This window comes from Polychytrium aggregatum (genome assembly GCF_025602895.1).
Source record: "Polychytrium aggregatum strain JEL109 chromosome Unknown BJ171scaffold_36, whole genome shotgun sequence".
NCBI lineage: Eukaryota > Fungi > Chytridiomycota > Chytridiomycetes > Polychytriales > Polychytrium > Polychytrium aggregatum.
The window spans coordinates 389870-402861 of NW_026516238.1; the positions used below are offsets into that span (position 1 = coordinate 389870).

General features: G+C 58.4%; 5 protein-coding genes across 5 annotated transcripts; all 5 read left to right on the plus strand.

Annotated features, from left to right (window-relative positions):
- The first annotated feature begins 96 nt into the window (after nt 1-96).
- BJ171DRAFT_570139 (cytochrome P450) lies at nt 97-2321 on the plus strand. Its single transcript, XM_053113614.1, has 5 exons — nt 97-713; nt 817-940; nt 1035-1238; nt 1434-1884; nt 2007-2321. Exons 1-5 carry the CDS (start codon nt 136-138, stop codon nt 2165-2167), a joined length of 1518 nt encoding a protein of 505 aa, XP_052963977.1. The 5' UTR covers nt 97-135; the 3' UTR covers nt 2168-2321.
- A 303-nt stretch (nt 2322-2624) lies between these two features.
- On the plus strand, nt 2625-4851 carry BJ171DRAFT_516854 (uncharacterized protein). The gene has a single exon (XM_053112073.1). It carries the CDS (start codon nt 2746-2748, stop codon nt 4675-4677), a length of 1932 nt encoding a protein of 643 aa, XP_052963978.1. The 5' UTR covers nt 2625-2745; the 3' UTR covers nt 4678-4851.
- Nucleotides 4852-4894: 43 nt separating this feature from the next.
- On the plus strand, nt 4895-7814 carry BJ171DRAFT_516856 (A/G-specific adenine DNA glycosylase-like protein). The gene is made up of 10 exons (XM_053112074.1): nt 4895-5217; nt 5334-5376; nt 5529-5557; nt 5711-5797; nt 5920-6076; nt 6206-6332; nt 6435-6579; nt 6663-6729; nt 6861-6968; nt 7142-7814. Exons 1-10 carry the CDS (start codon nt 4909-4911, stop codon nt 7780-7782), a joined length of 1713 nt encoding a protein of 570 aa, XP_052963979.1. The 5' UTR covers nt 4895-4908; the 3' UTR covers nt 7783-7814.
- Nucleotides 7815-8114: 300 nt separating this feature from the next.
- On the plus strand, nt 8115-9787 carry BJ171DRAFT_516858 (uncharacterized protein). The gene is made up of 4 exons (XM_053112075.1): nt 8115-8508; nt 8736-8858; nt 9000-9238; nt 9445-9787. Exons 1-4 carry the CDS (start codon nt 8275-8277, stop codon nt 9614-9616), a joined length of 768 nt encoding a protein of 255 aa, XP_052963980.1. The 5' UTR covers nt 8115-8274; the 3' UTR covers nt 9617-9787.
- Nucleotides 9788-10788: 1001 nt separating this feature from the next.
- On the plus strand, nt 10789-12844 carry BJ171DRAFT_629745 (uncharacterized protein; the record flags this gene model as incomplete). The annotated part of the gene is made up of 4 exons (XM_053115603.1): nt 10789-11043; nt 11237-11337; nt 11482-11872; nt 11996-12844. The coding sequence occupies 4 exons, from the start codon at nt 10789-10791 to the stop codon at nt 12779-12781; spliced, it is 1533 nt and encodes a 510-aa protein (XP_052963981.1). The 3' UTR covers nt 12782-12844.
- Nucleotides 12845-12992: the final 148 nt, after the last annotated feature.

Below are 12992 nucleotides of genomic sequence, written 5' to 3' on the forward strand. Positions count from 1 at the left end.
TGCCCGTGGCTGCCTGCGGCTGCCCGTGGCCGCCTGCGGTTGCCCGCTCTTGAAGGCCTTGTCGCTTGTCTGGTCGCTTTGGTTTCTCCGTCGGCGCTCCATGCTCCCTCCTTTGATTTGCATCGACTGCCACCCATGACGCTGAACATTGCTGAGATCCCCGCCGCCTATCTACTCGCAGGTGTCGCGGCCCTGGCCTCCACCGCCATCATCGTCCGCTCGATTCGCTCGTCCAGCCAGCCCAAGCTGCCGGGTCCCAAGGGCCTTCCCTTCGTTGGGGCCCTCCTGGACTTCCAGCCTTACCGAGACAACTACCAAACCAACGTTTACTTTTGTAAAGTGGTCGAGGAATACGGTCCCATCTGCGAGATTCCTCTCTTTGGCGCCCAGCTGATCTTCACCTGCGATGCCGCCACCACAAAGCTGATCCTCAACACCCCAGCTCAGTTTGGCCGCGACGACACCCTGGTTCCGTCCTTTGCTGGGTTTTCCAAGAACAGCCTCTTCTTGCTCCCGACCTACAACGGCGACGCAGTCTGGAAGCGGCACCGCAAGTTCCTTCAGCCGGCCTTCAGCCCGACCCACCTCAAGCACGCATTTGAGGTGTCTCTTGTGGCTGCCCAACATGTCGACGCCGTCATTCGCTCGTATACTGCCAAAGCCGAGCCCGTGAACGTATTTAACCTCTTTCAAAAGTTTACGATCGACGTTATGTAAGCTGCATCCCCTCGCATACGAACAGCCTGGCCGAGGAAGTCGATTGATCACTGACGGCCTGATGGACTGACCGCATCCTACTCGCTGCCACGCCACCAGCGGCCAGGTCGCATTCTCACAAAGCTTCAACTCGGTCCTGGCTGAGATTGACGAGGGCGCCAAGAACCCCAAGCTCGACCACGTCATCCATCTCATCCATGACATGCTCGATATCATCCGAAAGGTAGGCATAACCACGCGGCATTCCATGGCGGTACATGAGGGAATACCAAGGCCATCCCGCGCTGACTCGGTCATGCCGTCCTGCTCTTGCCCAGAGAATCAACAACCCTGTGGGCTTTCTCTGGGGAATCTATGGTTATGGCCATGCCGATTCTCAGAAGATCGGGGCGCCCATCCGCGATTTTGTCAACGACTTGATCGCCCTGAAGGTGGAGACTCTCAAGAGCTCCTCGCCCAAGGACGAGAAGGATATGGATGTGCTGGACCGACTCCTCGTTGACCAAGGCACCGAGGATGAGGCAAGTCTGCGTCCGAGGCTCGAGCCAACCGCTGGACATGGCCCGCATTTCGTTCAGTCCGTCGGCTTGATAGGGCGTGGAATAAAGAGCGTGGGATGACCGAGGGACCTGGTGATATATTCCACTGGCTGGGATGACTGAGAAGCCTGATGATACATTCTACTGGCTAAAGCGGCACCCGTCTCAACGACGCAGAGATTCAACAACGAGGAAATCATCGATGAAGTCTTTGGGTTCTTCATGGCCGGACACGAGACAACAGCCAATGCCATCACCTGGACCCTGTTCTGCCTGTCGGAGCGGCCCGATATTTGCGACAAGATCCGCACGGAACTCGATCAAGTCCTTGGCAGCGACCGCCCCTTCGCCTGGGAGGATCTTCCGCTGTTGAAATACCTCGAGGCCTGCATCAAGGAAGCCCTCCGTCTCCACCCTGTCGCAGCGCTCCTGGCCAGGATGTCGATGCAGGATGTCACTGTGCTGGGATACAGGTTCCCAAAACATAAGCTCTTCTTTGTGGAGATCGAGGCTCTGCATCGCAGCGAGCGCTACTGGAAGAATCCCAAAGAATACCGACCCGAGCGATTCCTGGAGGATGAAATCATTCCGGGAAGCTACCTGCCGTTTGGCGACGGCCAACACAACTGTAGGTCTACTTTCTACGACTCGCATTAACGTTTTCAATGTCGGCAGCCGGCTGTCTGGCAGGGTGGAGCAGATGGGTTGAGAGTCAGCACACCCTGTCTAACACATGGTCCGTCCTTGCAGGCATTGGTCAGAAGCTTGCCATGATCGAAATCAAAGTCGCCGTCGCCACCATCCTGAGATCATTCTCATTCACCCGCACGCCCAACCAACAGATTGTGCCCGCATCAATTCTGACGCTCGGTCTGAAGCACGGGCTGCTCCTCGATTTCAAGCAGCACTAGCTGTCTCGAGCCGCTGCTTTTGTTTCGCTTTGCGGCTTTGCGCCTTTGCGGCTTTGCTACCTCTGGATATATCGGCTCCTGCGTCAGAGTGCGAGGGGAATAGTTGTAGTTGTTTTGCGTGGCCTTCACTTGAATACATCCACTTGCAGCAGTCATCGCGACGTTCGACTCCCCAGGGAGAAAGACGCACGGCAAAGATCAACATCACTGCAAGACCTTGGCGAGGAGATGACATTGGGTTCTGGTTCACACCATCCACACACAACCCACACAAGCCATCTGCGTGTGAAGGTTCCCTGGCTCACCTCAAAGTCAGCTCGCTGTAATCTCCAATCGACCCACTCCCATTGGCCAGCACACCATCCAATCAGAGAGGCTCATGCCATTCACGTGACACAGCCATCCCAAACGGGTCGGCCAGTTTGAATCCACTGCCCTGCCTCAATCTCTGCCTCAATCTCTGCCTCGATCTCTGTCTCGATTCCGTTTGTCTCGATTCGATCTGTCTCGGTTCGATCTGTCTCGATCTCGGCCTCGATCCCTTGCCCTTGACCATCCCGCCGACGGCAAGCGCTCCCATGGCGCAACCTGAATCGGCAACGGCGTCGCCGCGGTTCACCTTCTCGTCGTTTGTCTCGAACCTCACCTCTGAGAACACCCAAGCCTCGCCGCCGCCAGCTCCACCGCCAAAGGGCCTGTCTCGCAAGGCGAAAAAGTTCCTCGCCAGGCAAAATGTCGCCTGGGACGCATGGCGCCCCGAGATCCCCTCAGAGGCCTATGGCGAAAGACATCTGAGCAGGCCCCCTGTTTGGCTTGAATCTGCCCGCGGTGCCGACAGCCCCAGCAAGTCGCTGGTCGACCGCCTGGATTCTGAGATCCGCTCCCTCGTCGACTGGCTTTCACCCAGCGCGCAAGAGGTTGACCTCCGGAACGCAACCGTCGCAAAGTACCGCAACATCGTCAAGGCCATCGACCCCTCCTTCGACATCTTTTGTTTCGGCAGCTTTCCCACCAACATGTACCTCCCCAACGCCGACATTGACATCACCATCTTGATCCCCAACCGCAGCAACACCCGCAACAAACAGGCCAATGCGCTGGTCCGGGTGAAGCGGCATCTGCAAAACAGACAAGTTGGCGAGGTGACGGCGATTCTGCACGCCCGGGTGCCGATCCTGAAGGTGCAGGATCGGGAAACCGGCTTGATCCTGGACATTTCCTGCCACCAAGACGAGTCTGCCGCCCAGAGTGTCCACATGGTACAAGAGGCTGCGGCCAGCTATCCCCAGCTCCGGCCGATCGTCATGTTCCTCAAGCTGTACCTTGGTGTCCGCGACCTGACTTCTGTGCCGACAGGCGGCCTTGGGGGGTTCGCTCTTGTGTGTTGGGTGCTGACATTTCTGCAGATGCACCCAGCCATCTATTCATCGCAAGTCGCACCTCCGTCACCGCCGAAGGCTGCTGTGGCTGCTCCGGCTATTCAGGACGGCTCCCGTGAACAGCCTGCATCTGAATCCGCCGAGCAAACCGCTGCCCGCGAACACACCTCCGCCTCCGCTCCTCAAGAAGGTGCTGCCGATGATCGAGGCCAGGACCACACCAGTGGCCGCGATGTGCCCCGGCTTACCGACAACCTCGGAGAGCTCGTGACGGACTTTTTCCATCTCTTTGGCAAGGTGTTTGACTACTTTCGCCTTGGGCTGGTACCCACGGGCCACGTCGACCCCCAGAGCGGCGAGTTGCTGCATATCATCTCCAAAGAAACGAGCGATCTCAAAGAAAAGCGCTGCTTCTTCATTCAAAATCCCACAGCCCCCGTCGGCACGAATCTCTGCAAGGGCACGTACAAAATCGACCATATCACGGCGTCCTTCTACGACACATACGAGCTGTTGATGGCGATGGATGTCGCCTCCGGCGTCTCCGACGGATGCGACAACGAGCTTGAGTTGCACCTCCGGCGAGCGCGGTTCGCTCGAATGCCAAAGTCCAAGTCAGTCTTGGCGCATTTTATGCACATGCCCCCGGACATATCATCGAATCGCAAGCGACCCTCTTCCGACCGGCACCGGCACCGGCATCGCCACAGTCATCACGACGACCGAGAACATGGCCACCGCGCCGACAGACGACGGAGCCACCATACCGACAGAGGTCATGGACATGATCATCGCCACGACAGGCGGGACTCGCGGGGCGGCGAACGCCATGACATCAGATCGCAAGCAGACTACGAGAAACGACACCCAGAGTCGCTCGGATCAAGCTCGCGCAGCGACTCGGGCGCACACAAGCGACGACGTTCCGAGTATCATCACCGTGGTGAGCCTGATAGCGCCGAATCTGGCCATGCCAGCCCGAACCCACACAAACAGCGGCGCACATGGGCTGAACCATCGCAAGCCCAGTCAGGACAGCGATCATCCGAACGGCCCGCCCGTCATCGTCGCCACACCGAGGGCACCTCTCGATCGCCAAGCCGCTCTGAGCGCCGGAGAAGCTACCAGTGATGTCCTGTCGCCGACACACACAACCAAATCAGTAAGGTTGACCTGCATGGTCTAGCACATACCGTAAGAGCTGACCAAGGTCAAGAATCGTGGTCTGTTCAAGCCCAGATGTCTCTGGGGATGCCAGCAGCCGTTGTTGTACATAGCGCAATACATTTTCTGCACATTCACGACCATGGCAGTGTGTGTCTCCGCAACGGAGGACATCGAGCGGTGTGTCGGCTCTGGCCAATGGACGATCTTTGGCTCGGCGAGCGAGCGCCACACGACGACGGAAAAAGCCGCTCGACCCAGTCCAGCCCAGCCCGGCTTTCTTCCGCGTTGACCATTTCGCAGGAGAAGCGCCGCAAGATCGGGTCGTCGATGGGGCTCCTCGAGGAAGTCAAGGCCGTGCTGGAATCGGGCAAGCAGCGGGCGCACGCCAAGGACTACCATGGATTTCGATCGGAGAGCGAGCTCGAGCTGATCCGGAAGGCCATGCTCGACTGGTACGATGCCAACCAGAGAGCTCTGCCTTGGCGGACGCCATCGAGTATCCAGGTGAGGGTGTGCGATACAGCTGGGCCGCCTCCCCGGCGCTGCGATCGATCCAGTGCCTTTGAATGCCAGCTGACGGTACTGGTGCTGCCTTCTCCACACCGGGTCTGCTCTTCCAGCACCCAAAGTCCGATGAAGAACTCGCTCAGCGTGCATACGAAGGTATGGGCAAAGAATGCGTGGCCCGTGAGGGCTTTTCTTATATCAAGAACTAGGTCGTGATGGGGCAGGCTGCAGACTCAGACTCCAAGTCTGCCCAGGATGCCGATGCTGACACTGTCGTTTCCCAACTCGGGGTGCTCTTGCCGAGCTAGTCTGGATCAGCGAAATAATGCTGCAGCAGGTTCGACTTGGATGATACGTCGCTGCGATGCAGGGCGCCCGATCGGTCTCCGCCTATATCAGGGCGGAACGAACGACAGGAGTTCCAAGGAACGAGTCGTCGAGACCCAATGATGTTGACTGTTTAAACCCGTGGCGATCTATCTCTGCGCAGACCCAGGTCAGCACAGTTATTCCATACTATGAGAAGTGGCTGTCTAAATGGCCCACCGTCTTTGATCTCGCCAAGGCGGCACTGGAGGTAAGAGAATGCCTCTGGGCAATGTGGCGTGATGACTATTGGGGCCAGCAGTCATCCAACGGAGACGATTGAGGCCAACGCATGCTCTCCGAATGGTAATGACTGTCGAAATTCTACGACAGGATGTCCACGGCGTCTGGGCGGGGCTGGGGTACTATTCTCGAGCCCAGCGGCTGCATGAAGGAGCCAAGAAGGTCGCGGACGAACTGGCCGGCAAACTTCCCGAGACTGCGACTGAATTGGAGAAGCTGATTCCAGGCATCGGGCCCTATACTGCCGGTGAGTTTGGCGGCGCAGGGCTTGGGACGAATGGTCCCAGGCACTGCGGGAGCTTGGCGTACTTGGCATCATCGAGAGGGCGCGATAAGTCAGACGGGATGCACTGATCAAAAATCACGATGCCAACAGGGGCCATATCGTCGATCGCATACAATCAACCAGCTGCTCTCGTCGACGGCAACGTTGTCCGAGTCCTGTCGAGGCTTCGAGCAATCGGAGGCGATCCCAAAGCCAAGGCTGCGAGTGCTCTGCACTGGTAAGCCCCGGGCAATCGGGGATCACTGGGGTGCCTGAACATAGCAAGCGATGGTGTAGGAGGCAGGTCCAACAAACGATATCCGCCGTATATCGACTATAGGGACCTCGCCCGCAAGCTCCTAGATCCGGGTCGACCGGGCCACTTCAACCAAGCGCTGATGGATCTAGGTGCCACTGTCTGCACTCCAAAGAACCCGGCATGCGGCAGCTGTCCAGTGAAGGAGTATTGCCTTGCTTTGGCAGAGGTAAGCCGCAGCCTGAACCGATGTACTGGCATATCTACCTCGCCGAGCGATTGCTAACAACTGGTTGAACATGGCTTCGTCAGCAAAAGGCAGCCAAGAGCCTTGCAGGTGCAAAGTTTATCAAGGGTGGCCGCAAGGGCAAGAGTACGGGTGAGCAGGAGGGAGATGGGCAGCAAAACTGTGTCAGAAACAGTGGACGCTGCGAGCGAATGGTGACCACGATCTGCTTCATAGACGGGATCTGACCTTGCTCTCGTGCGGCATGCATAATCTTGCTCAAGACCAAAACATCTCGGATCCGTGCGATCTCTGCTTGCCCGTGGAAATCGAGGAGTGCAACGTTATGCTGTATCCCAACAAGCCGAAGCGTGCTGAGAAGCGAGTCGAGGGTAAGCTGGCATGGAGTGGCCACTGCGAGCGGTTGTCATCCTGGGCGTCGCCGAGAGCCTATCGAAACTTGCCTCATGCGTCATCAACAATAGCGGGCCTGGGCAGGAAGTGGGCCACCAGGAAGTACACGAGTGTCTGAATGATCCCAGTACTGACCCGTGGCAACATCCAGAGTGCTGGGTATCGATTGTCGAGTGCGCCAAGGGAACATCCGTGGCACCCAAGTATCTGCTCGTTCAGCGACCACCAACGGGCCTCTTGGCGAATCTGTGGGATTATCCGACGATCCAGCTCGATGTACCCCGGCCAGATGACAAATCGTGCCGCCGACTGATGGACGAGTACCTCCACGATCGGCTCCGGAACAACTTTCGGGTGGTCTCGCGGACGATGTGTGGCGAGACCGAGCACATCTTCTCGCACATTCGGCGGACGATGGTTGTGGAGCATCTTGTCGTCGAGCTGGAGCCACAAAGCACCCACGAGGCCAGCGACGATGCCGGTGGGAGGACGGAGAACCCCGACTCTGGGACACAGTCGCCCACCACCGCATCCGATGACAAGGCCTGGAGTGCCCCGTGTGTCTGGGCCACAGAAGACGAGATCAAGGAGCAGATCTATCCCTCGCCCGCGACTCTGAAGAAGGCCTGGCAGATGCTGCAGCGTCCGGCCAAGGGGAGCCGGCGGACCTCTGCCAGGACTGGCGAGGACAGCGGCTCCAAACTGAAGCAACCGACGCTGATGGCGCTGCTGAAGCGCAAGCGCAAGACCGGCGACGAGGATGGCGACAGCGATGACGAATACACACCATAAATTCGACAGCCCTCGCTCGGAAGATATCTCGCCTCATTATGGGATCGCTGCAATCACGGCTTGGCCCAGAACCGCGTCAACCAAGTCGGTCTGTTTGCTTGTCTGTGTGGTTCTGCCGAAGTGGTCCCCAACCACTCCTCTCGCTGTGTGGATTCCGTGGACGGCGCCCCATTGGCCGGCTGGTGACAATCTGCAGATTCAGCAAGGGCGGGTGAACGGCCTGCGCGACACACAAAGGGCCACAATGTCAGGCGGGAACGCGCCCGACAAAGACGGCGCCATGACCTGCGGCGCTGGTTGGTCCGGCGCGTCCATTGTTTCTGTCCCGAATTGGCCTGGCCATCGGCAAAGGCTCAAGGCCCGTCGATCGTCCGGAAGGCGTTGGCGGTCCAGCAAAAAAATGCCCCGTCGACCCAGAGCATCTCGGCAGTCTTCTTGCATCGGCCGTCCGTCCGTCCTGTCTCATTCCGGCACCGCATCCGCTCCCCCACCATGCTCAAGAGGTTCTTCAACTTCCATCTGGACGATGTCGATCCGGAGTGCTTTGTGACGTCGTCGCTCTGCAGCCCATATGCGCTGTTCTACTACCGCTGCGGCGTGTTCATCACCTCGTTGACGGTGATGATCATCAGCCTGTCGTCCCTGCTGCTTCAGCAGGCGCCATTCTTTGCCTGGATCTCGGCCTTTACGGACCTGAGCTGGATCGGCCTGGTGGTGTACTTTGGGGTGAGTCGGACGACTGACTTGCTGGATCGGCTGTGCTGCCGTGGACTGCCTTGGCTGCTCTGTCTCTGAGACTGATGCAGGGCCTGCGTCCAGTGCTGGAGATGCATTGGACAGACCAGTCTCCCGGGACTGCAAGCATGGCACTGTCGGGCCTGCAATATGCCCCGTGGGATGCCCCGCAGGAATCCTAATCCAGGCTCGGCTCGCCACGTCGTTGGTCCCCACAGTTCTCCACCGTCGTGACGGGTCTCTACATCTGGCGAAACGGCAAGACTCCCAGCAGCAAGACATTCATCTTTATCCACTGGTCGCTATACCTCCTCCCGGCCGTCTACCACTGGATTGTCCCGGTATGTGGCACCGAACCCTGCGTACCGAACCAAGGCACGAGCCCGAAGCCACAAGGCACAGGCACCGTTGGCCGATGCAACTTGTCCGGCTTGGCACACGTTGCTGTTGATGCCGCTTACTGACAATGTCCGTTTGCACAGGTGGTCTTCTGGGCATTCCTTGCGCCATACGTCCTGAAGTCGTCCTTGGCCAGTGGACCTCTCACCACCTTCGTCACCATCGTGCCACACTCCTTCGACTGGGTGTTCATGTTCATCGAGTTTTTGCTGAATCGCATCCCGATATTCTACTCCCAGTGGTACATACCGATCCTCTTTGGCGTGCTCTTTGTGGTCTATGTGTTCTACCAGCATGCGGTGTTTTCACAGTACACTTCCAGGTGAGTCTCGCCGGCGGTAGCCTGCCGAACGCCTCGTTGCCCCGACGGGCGATTTGATTCATTGGCCCAATGCCTTTACGATTCGATGCCACAGCTCTTTTGGTGGCTCTGATACGTCTGACTGACCCATACCATGATTCGACCTCCTGTGCCTCCCGTGGTACCATTCTATGCTCACCCGGACATTCGATGCTGGCGATGCGTAGCCCCGACGGCTTCTGGGTCTATCCGTTCCTGGACACATCCAAGCCCTACGCCTATGCCTGGTATCTCGGCATTGCTGTCTACTTTGCCATCATCTTTCTCATCGTGGCTTCGCTGCACAAACTGCGCGACCGCTTGAGGAAAGGCGCTGTCAAGAGTCTGCGCGAGGAGTAGTCCAACACGATCGAGGCGGATGTTCAGTGCCAGTCGGTGGGACGCTAGCGAGATCCGGCTCTCTAGCTACTGCCCTTGCCTGGTTGCCATGATCGTCGTTGGGACTCTGCCCCGCATCTCATCTCAGACTCGGCGAATGGCTGTGTGTCAATCCATGTCCTTTCTCTTTCCTTCGATCCCTGGCTCTAAGGAGTGGTTTCTCTGGGAGGGGGAATGCGAACGGGCTGGGAGGGGGAATGCGAACGGGCTGGGAGCGTTGTCGGTCGAGGTTGACAACTGGGGAGCTGCACACCACACATGCTGTTTTTGACCGGGCCTGGGCTCAGCGCATGAGTCAGCGGTCGGCGCATGCTCCTCCTTGGTTCTGCTGCCGGTCAAGGGCATTCCCCTCGACAGCACAGCAACATTGGCGGATCCGTGTGCTCGTGCCCCCCGGCGAACGACGACAGCCAGAAAGTAAGACCCAGCCAGCGACTCGCCCCGTGTCCAGCAACATCGATGTGGTCGATGCGTTGGCACAGCCCGGCTGGGATGATATCGCCACCGCTTCCCAGATTCCCAGATTCCATGGTTCCATGATTCCCTGATTCCCTGATTCCCTGATTCCCTGATTCCCTGATTCCCTGATTCCCTGATTCCCTGATTCCCTGATTAGCCTCGTTCGCTGTCGATCGCCCGACGATGCCGATACTGCTCCCAATTGCGCTTCCCACGACGCATGCTCCCCAAGCACATTGCCTTCCCCCACTCGGCCGCCGCACTCGCTCGCTCCCGGCCCTGGGTCGGCGCGCTCGGTTTTTGCGGGCCGGCGCGACAAACAACTGGACGCTCTCTGACTCAGACCTGGCCAACCCTTGCCCCTCGCGACACAGCCCTTTCCTTTGTCAAGGCCGGCACAGGCCAAATGTTCGCAGATGCAATCCAGCATCCGACCCCTTTAAAACCTGCCGGTGAGGAACCACCACCCAGCGCATCCGCATCCGCATCCGTATCCGCATCTTCCGTCTGCTGCAACGGCCTGTTTTGTCGCCTCAGGCTTCTGATTCCAACGGCCTGTCTGCTTCCTGCTTCCACGCCCGGCACTGTGCTTGTTCCGCTCGCATCTGCTGCTTCTCCCACGCCTCCTGCATCCCCGGCCTCGACTGCTGCCACGTCCCCGAACCCGCCCAACCATGCACTGGACTACCTTGGCAACCCTTCCGCTTATCCTGGCCCCGCTCGCTGCTGCTCAAGCACCATGCTATGTGCGACCAGAATGGCGGGAGCTCACACCCGCCCAGCAAACCACCTACTTCAACGCCGTCAATGCCCTCAAGAGCCGGCCCATGCTCGGAACCAAGCTGAACTGGCTCGACCCCGGCACGCTCTCGTACGACGACTTTGTGTGGATTCACTTTAGTACCGTCACCATGAACGCCCACTCCCATGTAAGTCAGACAGTTCCGACGGGTGCCTGGGTTGTGGCTCACGGGATGTTGGAACCAGCAGATGCCCGCGCTTGTGCCTGGCCCTGGATGCTGTTGCTGTGCAGCTACAATTACTGTGTGCCGCCAGCCACATCACGCTTGCAGCTGAGTTTGGAGTTTCTCACGATTCGGTCCGTTGCATGTCTCCTTCCAGCCGTCGTTCCTGCCATGGCATCGCCTGTTCACGCTCCTCTACGAAAAGGCGCTGCAGAGCACCAATCCTAATGGCGGCATTGTGTTGCCGTACTGGGACTGGTAATTATCTTGCTTGATGGCGCGAGATTCGATATTGAGGACTGAGGGTTGACGAAGGGGTGGTGTCGCTTTCCAGGAACTCATCATTGCACCAGTCTAACGTCCCCATGTCGACACTCTTGCGCTCCCGCCTGTACTCTTCAGGACAATCGACTCGCAGGCCCCGGAGCAGTCCAGCGTCTTTGCCCAGTTCGGAGGCAACGGCGTTGCCCCGAACTACTGCGTGACCAACGGCGCATTTGCGGGCTGGCAAACCAACCCGTCCGGCAACTGGGCAGTTGCCAAGACGAGCATTCGTGGCTCCGCTGCCATCACCCCCGTCGACTGTCTGTCCCGCAACTTTTTGTCCGGCGCGACGCTGTACTCGGTCGAGACGACGGCGCAGATCATCAACGGCGGCGCCAATGCCACGGACTTTTATGGCTTTGCCAGCCCTCTGGAAATGGGCCCGCATGCCTCCGTGCACAACTTTGTCGGCGGCCAGCTGGGCGACATGACGCAGTTCTATTCGACCAACGACCCGCTATTCTTCATGGTGAGTGTGATTCGGTGAAACAGGCAAATGCGCTTTGTGAAGGTCGGCCGTATATCATCTGAATGCCGGTCGGTCCAGCTGCGATGCGCCCAGAGTCCATGCTGACGCTGCCTCTTCATTCAGCTCCACGGCATGGTCGACAAGGTCTTCAGCATGTGGCAGGATGTCTGTCCGTCTCTGAGACGCAATCTCTACAACGGCATCACGAGCGCTGGAGTCGCTGTTTCTCCAAACGATCTGCTCGATGTCTACGGTATCGCCGTCCATCTCGCCCTCGATCCGACCAACATCCTGGGAGCATGCTACTCGTACTCCAAGAGCATGGCGGACTCGAACCTGATCCAAATGCTTCCGACCAGCGTTTGCCCCGGCGGTCCGGCTTCCTCGGTGACTCAGACATCGCCTGCGCCCAGCCCAACAGCGGTTGCGTCGCCCCTGCCTGGCTCCGATAGCTGGATGCAAAGCGCCATCCTGCAGCTCATCAACGTCCCGCCGGGCTCGCACTTCGTTTTCCCCATCGCCAACGACACCAGCTCGAGCTCCAAGGTTGTGAAGCGTGACGGAGCGGCAGACGAGAGCAAGATCCAGAAGCACGACAAGTCACCCACGGCAACGAAGAAGATCTGTGAGGCGCCTCTGCCGACCTACTCGCCTATGCCCAACATCACTGTCATGGCTCCGCCGGCGCATGATCGCACAGACATGGTGCATATCCGCCACCCGCTTTCGTTGTCGGACGACTACATCAAGACCATGGGCATGAATCCTCACAAGGTGCGTGCCCACGAGATCAAGATGAAGCATGTTGTCGACTACTACAACAATATCAAGAACTACCTTTCGCCCTCGGCGCTGATCCACAAGAAGAACCACACCAAGAGTACCAGCGATAGCCACGCCTCCTCCTAGATAGATAAACAGTCGCGAGCCTCCTCCCAGACAGTTCGTGGTAGACCTGGATTTGAAGTCGGGCAGACGACATTCCCTGTGCTGTTAAGGCCTGGCCAGGTCCATGTCGCGTTGATAACTGCTGTTTCTCTCTGAATCTCTGTGCCCAACAACCGTTTGCACGCCCACTTTCTGATTTCAATATATAGCTCGTTTGGAACGATACGGGGTG